The sequence below is a fragment of the Larus michahellis genome, chromosome 20 (assembly GCF_964199755.1).
Source record: "Larus michahellis chromosome 20, bLarMic1.1, whole genome shotgun sequence".
NCBI classification, from domain to species: domain Eukaryota; kingdom Metazoa; phylum Chordata; class Aves; order Charadriiformes; family Laridae; genus Larus; species Larus michahellis.
The window spans coordinates 3,096,878-3,111,494 of record NC_133915.1 but is presented as its reverse complement, the minus strand read 5'-3'; the positions used below and the strand labels follow the sequence as shown (position 1 = coordinate 3,111,494).

Genomic DNA, 14,617 nt, shown 5'->3' with positions numbered 1-14,617 from the left:
ACTGGACACAGTATTCCAGTTGTGGCCTCACCAGGGCAGAGCAGAGGGGGAGAATGACCTCCCCGGACCTGCTGGCCACACTCTTCCCTATGCAGCCCAGAATTCCCTTGGCCTTCTTGGCGACAAGGGCACATCGCTGGCTCATGGATAATTGACTGTCTACCAAGACCCCCAGGTCCTTTTCTTCAGAGCTGCTTTCCAGCAGGTCCCCCCCTAACCTACACCAGTGCCTGACATTCTTCCTCCCCAGGTACAGGGCCCTACGCTTGTCCTTGTTGAACCTCATGAGGTTCTTCTCCGCCCAGCTCTCCGGCCTGTCCAGGTCATGCTGGGTGGCACCACGGCCCTCTGGAGTCTCAGCCACCCCTCCCAGTTTGGTACCACCAGGGAACTTGCTGAGCGTACACTCTGTCCCCTCGCCCAGGTCGTCGATGACTACGTTAAACAATACGGGTCCAAGGATTGACCCTTGGGGGACACCACTGGGCTACAGGCCTCCAACTCGACCCTGCTCCGTTAATCACAAATTTCTCCTCGGGGAAACTTCTCCGCCGGGATTCAGGCAGGTTTCGCTCTTCTCCCTCCTCTCAGCCCCCGCAGAGCCCACCTCGGTAGCGTTTCCGTCCGCCAAATGCTTTATTTTGAACAAACCAGGCTCTAACTCGGGGGTTTTCGTTCTGTGTTAAACTGCTACATGTTTTGTTTTCTTGTTAATCAACGAAGCAACGCCACAGTCATCCTTCAAATACATCAAAAGCTTCTCTCGCCGCACAACACTTTCCCTAACACGTGTTAAAGGTGGAAAAGGTACCATTAAAATAAAACAAAAAAAATTACAAAGATACATTGCAAAAAAACTCAAGGGAGGGAGAAAGTCAAGAGTTTTAGTTCACGTCGAGGTATAAAATCGATATTGCTGGTTCAGCCTGGGAGGAAAGAGGTTTTTCCAGGTGTGATGGTGATAATGGAGACGCTCCCGGTCCCGGTTTCACCGGGACGATGTGCCGGCACCGCTGCAAAACCAATTTGCAAATTAAAACCCTCTTTATTTTTGCCTCCCCACTCCTCCTGTCACCCCCCCCCCCGCCCCCGACTTTCCCTACAGCATCCCTCGAGAGATGCTCAGTGCCGCCAACTATTCCCGCGAGCGCTATTTGGCATGTTACAGCTACCAGAGAGGTTTGACTTCATGGTTTTTGTTGGGTTTTTTTTAAAACAAACCCCTAAAATTAGTGCAAATTAGAAAGGCGGGGGCGGGGAGGGGGGAGGGGGTTATGCGACCAGAGGCAGGTTAAGGGAAGGCGCTGGGAAAAAGCGGATTTACTCTTTCGCTGCAAATCCAACCGTCAGTCCCCAGGTTTGCTTTCGGGCAGCGAGAGTGTTACAAACCTCCCCGTTCTCAGCAGGCCCTCATCGATTCACAAAAGCTTCCCGTCACCTGCCAATTATTGCAATAGAAATGTGCTTTTTTTTTTTTTTTTTTTGAAAAAAAAAAGGAGGAATTATTTGTGCTCTCTTGCCACCGAGCAGTGGACCCTCCGCCGGGAGCCACGTGCCGGGGGCGGGGGGGGAGCGTTGAAGCATCTTCAAACCGAGCCCCCAAATTCTTGCTCCCGAACGCTCGCAGCCCTCGCTTGTCCCTGTCCTCAGCGGCTTCGCCCTGCTCATGGATTTCTTGTTTTTTGTTATTGTTGTTTTTTTTCCCTGTTATTTCCAAGGATTTGAGGTTTTGGCTGAAGCTGCCACCGGCCAGAGCCTTGCTGGGAAAACCCCCATTTGCAGAGGAGGAACCCCCTGAGGATGCTGCGCAGATGATGGGTTGGCTCAGAGCTGGAGTGATCCAGGCGGATTCCAGGAACACTCTGGGAATGTCGGGGGTTTGGGATTCGGTAGGGTATGTCCCGTGGGCAAACGGCTCTTTGTGCGACGCAACCCGGAGCCAGGGCGCTGGCAAAGCGTTTCACATCGCCGTCGGACCTTCGGAAATCTCCTCCAGCCTTTGCTCGATCATCAGCCGGAGGATGGAGTATCTGAAGAGGCAAAGGACAAGGAAAAGAGGATTTTTGCGGCGTCAAGCTGGGCTTTAACCCAAACTGCCAAGAAAACCCTGGAGCAACGCAAAACCCAAGGGCTCAGGCATGCTTTAAGGGACACGAGGCTGCGCAAATGAATTTGCAGCACCGAAATATAGATGCATCAACGACCTGGGTGAGGGGACAGAGTGTCCCCTTGGTGAGTTTAGAGGTGACACAAAGCTGGGGGGGTGGCTGACACCCCGGAAGGCTGTGCCGCCATCCAGAGAGACCTGGACAGGCTGGAGAGTTGGGCGGAGAGAAACCTTATGGAATTCAACAAGAGCAAGTGCAGGGTGCTGCCCCTGGGGAGGAATAACCCCCCGCACCAGGACAGGTTGGGGGTGACCTGCTGGAGAGCAGCTCTGTGGAGACAGACCTGGGAGTCCTGGGGGACAACGGGATGACCGTGAGCCAGCGATGGGCCCTGGTGGCCAAGAAGGCCAATGGCATCCTGGGGGGCATCCAGAAGAGCGTGGCCAGCAGGTGGAGGGAGGTCATCCTCCCCCTCTGCTCTGCCCTGCCCTGGGGAGGCCCCATCTGGAGCCCTGGGTCCAGTTCTGGGCTCCCCGGTTCCAGAAGGACAGGGAACGGCTGGAGAGGGGACAGCAAAGGGCCACCAAGAGGATGAGGGGACTGGAACATCTCTCTGATGGGGAAAGGCTGAGGGATTTGGGGCTCTTCAGTCTGGAAAAAAGACGACTGAGGGGGGATCTTATCAACGCTGATCAATACTTCAAGGGGGGGTGTCAGGAGGACGGGGCCAGGCTCTTCTCAGTGGTGCCCGGGGACAGGACAAGGGGTAACGGGCACAAACTTGACCGTGGGAAGTTCCATCTCAAGACGAGGAGGAACTTCTTTGCTGTGAGGGTGGCAGAGCCCTGGCACAGGCTGCCCAGAGAGGTGGGGGAGTCTCCGTCTCTGGAGACATCCCAACCCCGCCTGGAGGCGTCCCTGTGCCACCTGCTCTGGGTGACCCTGCTCTGGCCGGGGGTTGGACGGGGTGATCTCCAGAGGTCCCTTCCCACCCCGGCCACTCTGGGATTCTGTGAAATAAGCCCCCGACAATGTTGTTAACTCTCAGCATCTCCCTTCAATGGCACCGAGCCCGGCTTACTTGCGCATGAGCTTCTTCACTTCACGATCCTCCTCTTCCTCCAGCTTCTGGATGAAGCTCCTGAGGACGGGCATCTCGAATTTGATGTATTGAGCAACCTGGGTGGGAGAGAAATGCCAGTCCGGGTGACGAAGAGGGCGACGCACCAACTCCGCGTGGCTGAAGGTGACCTCGCCACATCCTCTACCCAGATTTAACCGGGGAAATCGAGGACCCCCACAACTTTTGCAACAAACCCTAACAGAAACCACGTTTCCTCCGCACGGCATGAACATCAGCTCGTGCAAACGAGTGCTGGCTAATCGGGAAAAAACCAAAACCCTCCGCCTAAGGTTTATTTTATTTTACCCACTGGCTGCAAGACTTGGCTCCTTCATATGGAGAGCCCTGCGCACCCCCAAGGCGTCACTGAGCGCTGTTGAAGCTCAAATATGCCCCGAAAGTGCCTCATTTGTGCTCTGATCGAAGCGCAGAGCAGCGCCGGGGCAGGAGGGAGCCGGCAGATGGCACGAACGAGCCATTCCCCATCCGCAGCCCTTTCCCCGGCTGGAAAAAAAAAAAAATCAATTACACCAAAGGCCGTGCTGCAATTGCTCTTCTGCGCTCAGATCCGGGATGGCAAAATAGGGCTGGGGGGGCATTTGCTCTCGGTTGGAGTTTAAAGCTGCTCTTTAAGCACAAACCAAGGTTTTCCCCATGGGGTGGGGAGTTTTCATGGGAAGACGCGGGAGCAAAGCAAAGCAATTCCTGCACGGAGACATCCCCCTGGTTTTCCAGCCCCAGCTGCATCCCGAGCCCATCCGAAAGCGCCGAGCATCCTGCCCCGGCAAACTCACGTCGTAGGTGACTTCTTCCACCTGGTCCTTCTCCATGAGGAAGACCTTGGAGACCTGCTCGCAGGGGCCCTGCAGGATGCGGGCGATCAGGGGGTAATCGCTGGCTCGCAGCTTCTGCTTCTCTGCAACGCCAAAAGCACCGGCGGTCGGCCCAGCGGACGGCGGGGCTTTGCCACGACCGACGTGCCGGCTGTGCCGGGGAGGGGGTTTTGGGCAGACTCACCTCCGCTGGTGTGGACGATGTAGAGCGCAAACTCCTCCGCCGAGTTTTCAATCTGAACAGAGACATAAATCACTATTTATTAAAGTCCACGCTTCTACCCTCGGCCTTCCCGGCAATTATAAAAAAAAAAATTCCCATTATTACGCTCCACCCGTTGCATTTTGTATCCATGGGATATAAATACTAAGTGCAGAGCAATCCAGGAGTTGGCGGGGGGGATACCGAACGTACCTTGAATTTATTGAGCAGCAGTTTAAGGACCTGGGGGGTCGTCATCGTGCTGTTTATCCGGACGTTGGTGACGGAGCCGTACGCCGGCGTGAACACGGACGTCTACGGGGCGCAAAGTCCAGTTAAACCGGGATTCCCCCGCCCGTCTGTGGGGGGAGGTCTCGGGGGCGCCGGGGGCTCACCTTGTGGTTGTAGAAGTGCCCGTTGATGGAGAAGCGGTGGCGGCGGATGCGGCGCTGCTCGCTGGGGGTGCGGGAGCTGCCCCGGCGCCGGACGCCCACATCGCTCCGCGTCCGCATCAGCTGCGGCGTCTCCTCCGGCTGCGACTTGGCGGCTGGAAAACGACCCGGTGGGAGGACGGGGCTGAGGAGCGGGGGGGGCAAGCGAGAACCCCCCCAGGGTCCTATCCCAGCTGCAAAATAGCTCCTGGGAATCCCATCACGGATGCAGAATTCCCCATCCCAGAAATCCCCATCCCTACAAACTTCCCAGGACAGGTTTAACCCACCAGTTTACACCACACCAGCTACTGGTTTATCCTCCCCAAGCTCCTGAAGGAGGCTATTAATTCAGAATTAACTGCGTAAATCCAGGCTGCTACCTGGAGGAAGCCTCTTCTCCTGGGACTCGAGCATCCTTAATCGCTTTTCCATAGTTTTTTTGTTGTTTTTTTTTTTTTTTTTTTCTCCTTTCCTTTAATGAGAACCGGAAAACGAGGCCAGCGCTTCAGATCTCTGCGTGAAAACTGGCCCGCGTCCAGATTATTATCAACCAGCTCTTCATCCATTTTTAACAAACCTCTCGGGCTCCAGCTTGGATGTTTTAATTCAAAGCGTGTCGGCAGCACGGAAAAATCTCTGGTGCGCGCCGCTCCAGCTGCACCGCGGGCCACGGTGACTAAGCCCTCACGAGGGGCCGCGCACGCATGCTACGCGCTGATTTTTTACAGGCTTTTGGAGCAAAATATAATCAAAGACTTCTTTCTTATGCGCTGGCAGAGGATTAACATCCTAGGGCCGGCTGAAAGAGCCGCCGGGTTATTTCTACAGCGCGATGAGTTGCGGATATCGCCCGGGCAAGCTTTAATTAAGGGGATAAATAAAAGTGTCATCCACGGGGAGATCAAAAAGAGAAAGGGGAAAAGCTGGAGGAGCAAGGATGGGGCCAAGGGTTTCAGGGATCAATGAGTTTTGCAAGTGCTCAGCTCCTCCCCGAGCCAGGAAGGGGAGGAGCATCCCGAAGCCGAAAGGACCAGCTGGTTCTTCTCTGCCTTCAGGGTGTATTTCCACAAAAGCATCCAAAAAACCCCCCAAAAAAGCTAAGAACGTCTGCAAAACGCCCCAATCGAATGAGACAAATGCATAAAAGCAGGCTTTTCCCGTGGGAATTGCCAGTGGGACAGCTCGCGTCCCGTTCATCGCTGCCTCCTGCTCAAAAGAAGGGGTTAACGAAGCGCCGGGGGCTGACGAGCTCTTCCCTCTCTCTGCCGAGGAAAAACCAGGGAGGGGAAAAAAACTTTGCAGAATTGTTGACTTCCCCATGGCAACGGCACTTCCCAACCCATTCTTCTTCCCTAAAAGCAGAGCCGCCGGGAAAGGGAAGCGCCGACATCCTTTTCCCTACGATCCCACGAGGCTCTTTGCTCCATCCCCCTGTTTCTTTCCGAGCTCCTCTTCACCACGTCCCACCGCGGCCCCTTCCCCGAGCAAAAACCCTTCGGAAGGGTCTTGGGCCATCGGGGCTAAGACTTTCTTGCTGCAATTAAATAAATTAAATGTAGGCGCTCTGGAAATGGCTTTAAGTAACCTGGAGCGAGATGGAGACACTGATTTCTAGAGGAAAAAAATGCCTGTTTTATATTTTTCTCAAGGCAGCTGCTCCCAACTCTCCAGCCAAATCCAACCGGATCCGAGCCCGGATCTCACCTGCGCCGCTCCCGGGAGTCTCCGCGTTCGGTGTGGGCTCTGCATCCGTAACCTGGATGTCCGGCAAAGTGCTGGGCTTCAGCACGGACCTGGCAATAACAAATAAAATAAGAGATGGGTGCGCTGTTAGCGCGCAGCTGCAGAGGGAACGATAACCAGGATCATTTCCCCTCCGAGCGCCAACATTGCTCTTTCCAGAATGGGATGCGGCCTGGAGGAGAGAAGGCTCCGGGGAGACCTTGGAGCCCCTTCCAGTCCCTAAAGGGGCTCCAGGAAAGCTGGGGAGGGACTCTGGAGCAGGGAGGGGAGCCATGGGATGAGGGGGAATGGGTTTTGAACTGAAAGAAGGGAGATTTAATTAGATATTAAGAAGAAATTGTTTGCTGTGAGGGTGGTGAGCCCCTGGCCCAGGTTGCCCAGAGAAGCTGTGGCTGCCCCATCCCTGGAGGGGTTCAAGGCCAGGTTGGCCGGGGCTTGGAGCAACCTGGGCTGGTGGGAGGTGTCCCTGCCCAGGGCAGGGGGTGGCACTGGGTGGTCTCTAAGGTCCCTTCCAACCCAAACCATCCTGTGGTTCCCAGTCCCTGTGGATTGGGCGGATAACCATCCCCGCAGGGTTGCAGTGCCGGTTATTTGCAATACGAATCGTAGAATTTATGCAAAAGGGGGTTTGTAGAAGGGGCGGGGGGGGGTTGCGAAAAGGGAGGGTCTTTGCAGAAAGGGGGGGGTGGTGGTTTGCAAAAGGGGGAGTCTTCAGAAAAGGGGGGGATCTTTGCAAAAAAGGGGGGGCTTTGCCGAAGCGGGGGACTCGGCGAAGTGAAACCGAGCGACTTCATTTCAGACTTGGCTTCTCCAGGGTGTTGCACGTCGGCAAAAACCCAGGGAGGCAGACGAGGCAGCTGGGGTTGCAAACGCTGCCTTATTACGGGGGAAGGGGGCGAAGCCGGGGGGGTGTGTGTCGTCTTTTCCCTTCACTCACCCGTGGGCTCCCAGGTTGCAGCCCGAGTGCCAGGAGGAGGAGGAGGGCGGCGGGCGGATGCGCTGGTTGTCGTCCTGCATCTGCAGGCGGATGGGGCGGCGCAAGCCCCAGGAGATGTTCAGCAGCCCCTCCACGATCAGCTCGCCTTCCTCCTGCGCCAGAGGAGACCGGCAGCTCAATATCCCAAACACGAACAGCCATGAATATTACTATTACTATTTTTTTTTTTTTTTTTTTTTGGACCTCATAAATCCGAATTAAACCCGATTCCTTCGTTTTCTCTCCTGCCAGGGACAAGCTGGGTACCTCCCCCGGGGGTTTCTTACCTCCCGGTGCCGCAGCTGTAAATTTTGCCCTTCGTAGTAGATGTTGTACGTCTTCAAGTGTAAGAGGAGCTCATTTCTGGGGGGGGGGGAAAAGAAAATGGGAAAGGCGCTGAGAAGAGGTTTGCAGGAGCGAGGGGGGACACTGCAGGCACCGCTCGGTACCCGGCGTGGCTGCCCCTGAGCCTGGTTCCCCCTGGCAGGGAGAAATTTTGGGGATCTGGGAGAAAGCAGGAATTGCTTCCCAGGGTCAGGCTGGGCAATTAACCTGCTACACCGCTGGGGGACCCAAAACACCCTAATTTGCCCCAAATTAAGCTATTTGCTGCATCTGTCCCTCCCTCGTTGAGGATATCTGCTACGAGTTCAACCAGGCATTGCCCTTTCCAACCATGAGCAGGGGGACGAGCTCCCCCGCAACCGTGCCCTCCGTAAACCTTGCAAAAAGACGTAAGAAAACCCGTCAGACCTTGGCGGAGTCGGTCACAAGGCTGAAAAAACATGGGAATTTTTGGAGCGCCCGAGCCCTCGGGTCACGCCGGAGTCACAAGTTATCGCAGGCGAGTTTATCGCGGCGGCTTCGTCGCGCCGGACCCTGACCTCGAGCTCAAATTAAAAGTCTGAGCCCTGCTCCAGTTGAAAAATAAAAATGAAAATAACGAAAATAAAAACTTAAAAAATAAAAAATAAAAAAAAATAAAAAATAAAAATAAAAAATAAAAATAAACTGACCCAGGACGCCTAAGCACAGCTATGAATCACGGGGAAGCGATGCCTCGGGCGTTAATTCATAAAGCTGTCATTAATTCCGCTGGCTGAACGAGTTTAAGGATGCTCGGCACCATCAGACTAGTATAAAGAAGCATTAAATCACGGGGGATTTGGGTCACGTGAAAGAAAAAAGGGGGGAAAAATATCTCACGTATATGCTTTATCTCTTCCAAAATCTTCCTCGACACTTAGGAATCATTCCACTTCTTTACCAATTCATAAAAGACCAATTACTAATCAGGCCCCTTTGCAGCAAAACCTGTATTTCGTGAAAGTTTATAGAGCATTTGGCCACGCTCCTAAAGAAAAAAAAACCCTCAAAATCCCACCAACACCACTTTTTCTTTTAAAGGAAATTGCTGTTTCTTGGCCCGGAATGGCTTTTCCTTTCCGAATCCAACGAAATCGAGTTAAAACCCAGGGTCACTCCCCTCCTCCCGGCGAAAAACCCCGGGAATATCACAAATAACTCCCCAGCCTTCAGCACCCACCGCGTTTCCGCGTTACAGCCCCGCCGAGCATCTTACTTGGAGATGTATTTGTCTTTTCCGCAGGGGACCAGGTACTCGCAGCCGCCGTAATCCATCCTCCCGCTCTTCTTTCATGGGAGCTGAATTGCAAAGAGGGAGGAGAGAAAAGCACCGGTGTGAACCGCCCCGTTATCGCATCCCCGTTATCGCATCCCTGGATAACGGGGGCGGGGGGGGGGGGGCGGGGAAAGGAAACTGGCTTGGATTTTGGAAGAGCTCTTGGGAGAAGGCCCCGGGGGATGCAGCCGCCGGTGAAGTTTGAGGCGGCTCCTCCCGGAAAACCGATGGAGGGAAAATCAGATAAGGAGAGACGCGTTGTAAACTCGCTGAAAATTTAATACCGGCAGAGATACGCTTACGCCGACATTTGCATTTCGAGCATCCACGGACTGCCCCGACGCAGCGCCTGGAGGCCGAAGGGTTATAAGCCGGATTTGCTCCTTTTCCCCATTTATTTTACTAAGGTTTGGCTCCGAAGCTCCAGACACGCAGGGCTGGATCCAGACGACGTTTCCTCGTGCCGCCCCGACCCCGGGCAGCGGGCAGGAGGGCTGCGCTTCCCCAGCAGCGAGAGACGCTGGGCTGGTTCCTTTACGTTTTCATTTACGATACCGGTTCGATTTTGGCGTGTTCCCTCCAGTGCCAAAACATCTCCGTCTCTCTCACGCAAAATCTTGGGAAGTCCCCCCTGCAAAATCCCACCTTTGGAGTGGCCCCGGCTTAAAGCGGGGGAGCTATGTTTGGATGCTACGAAGCGGAATTGAAAGGCGATTTAGGCTGAAGCCCTCAGGGTCGTCCCCGGGCTCGCAGCGCGTTGGAAATCAGACCCTGAAGTGCGATGGGGAGGTCCTGAGCAATGAGGAAGGGTTTCTCGGGTCGTCCTTTTCCTCGGGGGTTTGTGCAAACCCTCCTACAGACCGGCTTTCATTTTTCCAGGGTCTCTCCCCTCCCTTCCCTTGTCCAGAAGGAGGGACCGAGGCAAGAAAAGATCCGCAAACCGCTCTTTTCTTCCACCTCCCATGTCCCCACGCGCTTCCTCCCAAACCCCTGGGAAACAAACCCATTTTCCTGCCTAAAACCAAAAAACCTACGCCACCACCCAGGCGGATAAATGATTCAACCAAGGCCGTGCGGTAAAAAAACCTGTGTCAGAGAATGGGCCTGCCCCTAAAACCTCAGCCCAGCGGCAACTCCCGCTCCTTACCCCAGGCGCCGGGATATATTCGAAGCAAATAAATGACATACGACAGGAAAAATATTCTGCGTCCTGCTTCAGACCGCAGAAGAGGTTGCAAAAGCAGCAACGCGGATGCTCTGGCAGGCAGGAGGAGGCAGGGAAGGGCAGGAAGCCGGCCCGGCCCCGGGGCTCCAGGCGAAAGCAGAAGAGAAACCCGCCGCCAAAAAATGGCACGTCGCAACGGAAAAGCTGACAAAGCTTCGGGTTTCCTGAGGAGCCGAGGAGCCGCGCGAGCATCCCGGCAAAGCCCGGCGTCAAACCCTCCTCCCGCAGCCGGCGGCCGCCTCTCCCGCACCCGTCCCTCCTCCCCCAGGGGATAAACCTAATAATAATCCTCTTTATCCCCCAAAAATGATCTCGGGAGGGGATTTTGCAGCCGGGTTTGTGGCTTTGGGATAAATGTCGGCGGGGTGGCCGCGCGGCACCTGCTGCGGCGGGGACGCGAATTTGCGGGTCATCAGCTGCGAGATCCAGGAACGGTCAGAAATAAGCACCTCACTTGTGGGCGGGGGCTGGAAGCGGATGAAAATTGGGGAAGTCACTGCCAAGACGTTGCTGGGCGGAGGGAGGATGAACCCCACACGGCTGCTTTGCTTGGCCCACGCCAAAAACGTTGCCAAAAAATAGCAAAGTGGCTGAAAAAAAACCCCAGAAAAACCCAAAAAAACCCCAACCCTCCGGCAGCGCAGCCCGGAGTGGAGCCTTTGGCGTCGCAGGGAGTTTCGCTCCGTGGCATCGCGGCCGTACGAAGGGCCAAAGCCCCGGTTCCCTCGGAGGGGACATGGGGGTGAGCTCCAGCCAAAAAAAAACCCCTCATTCTGGGATGGAAGGGGAACCCCGAAATGCAGGTTCGTCTCCCTGCGCTGAGGAGCCCGGTTTCCTGTTTACCGCCCCGGCGCTGCCACCTTCGCCTCCGTCATCACATCCCCTTCCGAGCAAGCAAGGAAAGGGGCAAATTCTTCCTTTTTTGGGTCTCGAGAGCACCAGGCTGTGGGTGGAGGGAGCGGTGGCCGCCCGGAGATCCCCAAACAGAGACCAGCTGCCGCTGCCCCTCCCGGTTTTTCTGCCACGGCTTTGGCGAAAGGCTGGAAATCGCCAAAATAAAAGGACTGGCAACGTGCAAATTGCCCAATCAGTTGCTCAACCTCGGCAGCTCAGCACCATCTTCAATTTCCCGGCACCCCCCTGCCTCAGTTTCCCCACTCCGAGACGACGTATTTCCTTCGCGCCCGGCGCAGGCTGAGGTTTCGCTGCTGTCTCGCAAAGCGCTTTTTTAAAAAAAAAAAAAAAAAATCAGATCAAATCAATCCCCCCTGCACACGTGGCAGGAGGATTTCAGCCCCCTCTGCCTTCCAGCATGAGCCAGCAGCCGCTCCCACAGTCGCTCTCAGGCCTGATGGATCCCGGACTTATCCCACCCCCAAAAAATAACCTTCCCGAGACCCTTCCCCGCATCCCTACAGCCCCACCTGCCCTGCGCTGCAGAGGGAGCCTGGCCCCGCTCGCAGCCCCTCGCGTGGAGCGGGGACGAGCGCTCACTTTTGCCGAGCGCCCGGGGAGATGCACTGCTCCAATAAAATAGAAAAAAATCGAAAAAAAATAAAATTGAAAAAAAAACCAGACCAGAGATCATGTGTTCGGCAGGAGTGGGGTGGTCTTCCCTGCTCTTGAAAGGAAAGGAGTGTTTTTCGGGGGGGATTTTGCTTTCCCAGTCCCCTCCCGTGGCACGCGGATGCTTTGGCAGCATCCCTGCTGCCTCTTTGGCATCGCCCCGCTCGGGCGGGAGATGCGGTTTCGGCACAGCCAAGGCTTCCCCCCGGCCGTGCGAGGGATTGTGGGAATATCCCGCTCCCCGGGGAGGCCGCGATGCTCCCTCCTGCCCAAACCCTGCTGCTTCCCTGCGGCCCAGGGAGGCTTTTAACCAGCCCAACGCCGCATTGATCCCTGTGCAATCAATCGGTAGCAAAGCATCATCCGGAAGCGACAATTCCTCCCTCGCAGGCACCGAGAGCCTCTCGGAGCTGCTCTGCTCAGCGGTGGGATACGGCCGAGCGCTCTCACCCTGTTCCGGCAGATCCTTCGCTCGACCGACGGTGCTCGGTGGACGGCTCCCGCGAGCCGCTGCAGTGGTGGCTCTGGCTCAGGCGCTATTTTGGAGCCGGGATTTCTTCGGAGCATCCGTCCGGCGTCCCTAAGCGCGAAGGTGCAGCAGCTCCATTGTTTTCCAGCGCTGCTATTGTTCGCCAGCCCAAATGCTCAGCCCCGTCCTGCAAAGGGGAAAGGAGGGGAGCGGTGAGCGGTGGCAGAATCCCCGGCGGGTGTTGCCATCGGGGTGCCGGCTTGCTTGGGGACAAAGTGAAGGGACCCACTGGCCACACTCAGCGGACCAGACCCTCCTGAGAAGAGCTGGGGGCCAGCAACGGCTTGTTGTGGGCTACGAGAAGGGAGCTGGTGGGTCTCCACCCCCGGTGCGACGGGGAGCGCAGAGAAGGGTGTCGCGACCCGCCTGGGGACCCTCGGGTGCTTGTGGCTCCCTTCCAGCCTGCGGGAACAGCCAGCCCGAAAAGAGAGCGTGATGCCGAGGACGCTCGTTGGGTGCAGGTGACACCCCGGGGCGTGGGGGGGAGGGGGGGCCCGGATCCTTCCCCCCGCTCCCGGGGGTGGGCGCAGCCCCCGCCGCCCACTAACTGCCGACGGGCTCCGGGGTGGCTGCGGCTCAGCCCCGGGGACGGGGACGGGGACGGGGATGCCCGGTCCCACCGCACTCACCCGGCCCCCGCTCCGCGCCGCTCCGCGCCGCAGCCGGCGCCCCCCGTAGGGCCGCCCCTCGGTGGGGCGGGGCCGGACGGGGCGGGGCGGGGCGGGGCGGGGCCGCGGGGCCGCGATCCCGGGGGACAGCCCTCTCCGGCAGCCGGGGGCACCCCGGCACCGGGACCCAACGGGACACCCCTTAGCGGGTGCCAGGACCGGGGTTCCCCCAAAGGATGTCCTGCCTCGGGTACCCAGTTTATCCCGGTTTGGCTGGGATCCCAAAGGATGCTCCGTCTCAAACCCCTGGTTCAGGCTCTGGGACTGCGCTCCCAAAGGACACCCTGTTTCTGGCACCCAGGTTGCACCCCACGATCAGGTTCCCAAAGGTTGACACATCCCTGGATGCCAGGACCAGGATCCCAAAGGCTGCCCCATCCCTGGATGCCAGGACCAGGATCCCAAAGGCTGCCCCATCCCTGGATGCCAGGACCAGGATTCCAAAGGCTGCCCCATCCCCGGTGCGAGGACCAGGATCCCAAAGGCTGCCCCATCCCTGGATGCCAGGACCAGGATCCCAAAGGCTGCCCCATCCCTGGTGCCAGGACCAGGATCCCAAAGGTTGACACATCCCTGGATGCCCGGACCAGGATCCCAAAGGCTGCCCCATCCCTGGTGCCAGGACCAGGATCCCAAAGGCTGCCCCATCCCTGGTGCCAGGACCAGGATCCCAAAGGCTGCCCCATCCCATGCACCAGGGTTAAATGCTTCTGTGATCGGCTCCAGCTCCGTGCAGATCTCCTGGAGGGAACCTTGTGGGCTGCAGCACACAGGCTGAAGTGCTTATTTCTGCCTTAAAACACCCCAAAGCCTGCGACACCGAGCGCCAGAGCGGCGCAGGCATCGCACGTCGCTGTTCTGCCTTCAGGACGGCGCAACAGGGCCGTGCGCTGGCAGCAACCAGTTCCCAAGCACGGACGTGGGATCCCATCCGGATCCAAAACAGCCCCCGAGAAGGGGATTGAAGAGGAAATAAATAAATTAAAAAAAAAAAATCTGCCTGGAAGCAGATGTTGCAGCTTGGGGTCACGGTTACCTCCGAAACGGCGCTGAGCCTCCAGCCTCTGCTCCCGGGCTGTGGGTCCCATGCTGCCCGTGCCCCCCGCGCCGCCCCGGGGAGGGTTTGTGGGGCGCGGGGGTATTAAGTATTCCAGAAGAGCAGCAGCGTGCGGCCGCGTCCCTCCGCCTTTGTCTGCTCCTGACCTTTCCCAGCGCTTTGTGGCTTCTCCGGCCCTTTTTTTTTTTTTCTTTTTAAGGAATTTGCCTAGAAACAGCCCACATGAAGGGGGGGAGAAAAAAAAATCAACAACCAACCAAAAAACCCAAAGAAATAATCTAAACAGCTGCTTTAGCAAAACAAGCAAGTCTTCACAACCATGGATTGTAATCAGCTCTTTTTTTTTTTTTTTTCCCTTTTTTTTTTTGTACTTGTATGTAAAATATGAGAAGTTGAGGAGGAGCCATCTGGCTTGGGGAACGACTGACTGGGCGAAAGCGAGCCGGAACGGGGGTTAGTATTTATATTCCAGCAGCATCTTCGAGGGCTGGCGGCGATGAGAGGCCCTTTT

The 14,617-nt window shown here is 56.7% G+C and overlaps 1 protein-coding gene across 8 annotated transcripts; it reads right to left on the bottom strand.

The window, feature by feature from the left end:
* Positions 1 to 863: 863 nt before the first annotated feature.
* On the bottom strand, positions 864 to 14,259 carry RASSF2 (Ras association domain family member 2). 8 transcript variants are annotated; one of them, XM_074563536.1, is made up of 12 exons: positions 14,086 to 14,259; positions 12,303 to 12,508; positions 9,002 to 9,084; positions 7,707 to 7,782; positions 7,381 to 7,532; positions 6,405 to 6,493; positions 4,662 to 4,813; positions 4,480 to 4,581; positions 4,249 to 4,300; positions 4,026 to 4,147; positions 3,190 to 3,287; positions 864 to 2,030 (listed from the first exon to the last, which is right to left on the bottom strand). In XM_074563536.1, the coding sequence occupies exons 3-12, from the start codon at positions 9,058 to 9,060 to the stop codon at positions 1,961 to 1,963; spliced, it is 972 nt and encodes a 323-aa protein (XP_074419637.1). In that variant the 5' UTR covers positions 9,061 to 9,084; positions 12,303 to 12,508; positions 14,086 to 14,259; the 3' UTR covers positions 864 to 1,960. The 8 variants fall into 8 exon arrangements, with proteins under 8 accessions (XP_074419637.1, XP_074419635.1, XP_074419634.1 ...); XM_074563534.1 differs by having other exon boundaries at positions 4,662 to 4,891; positions 14,086 to 14,243; XM_074563533.1 differs by lacking the exon at positions 14,086 to 14,259 and adding an exon at positions 13,011 to 13,078 and having other exon boundaries at positions 4,662 to 4,891.
* Positions 14,260 to 14,617: the final 358 nt, after the last annotated feature.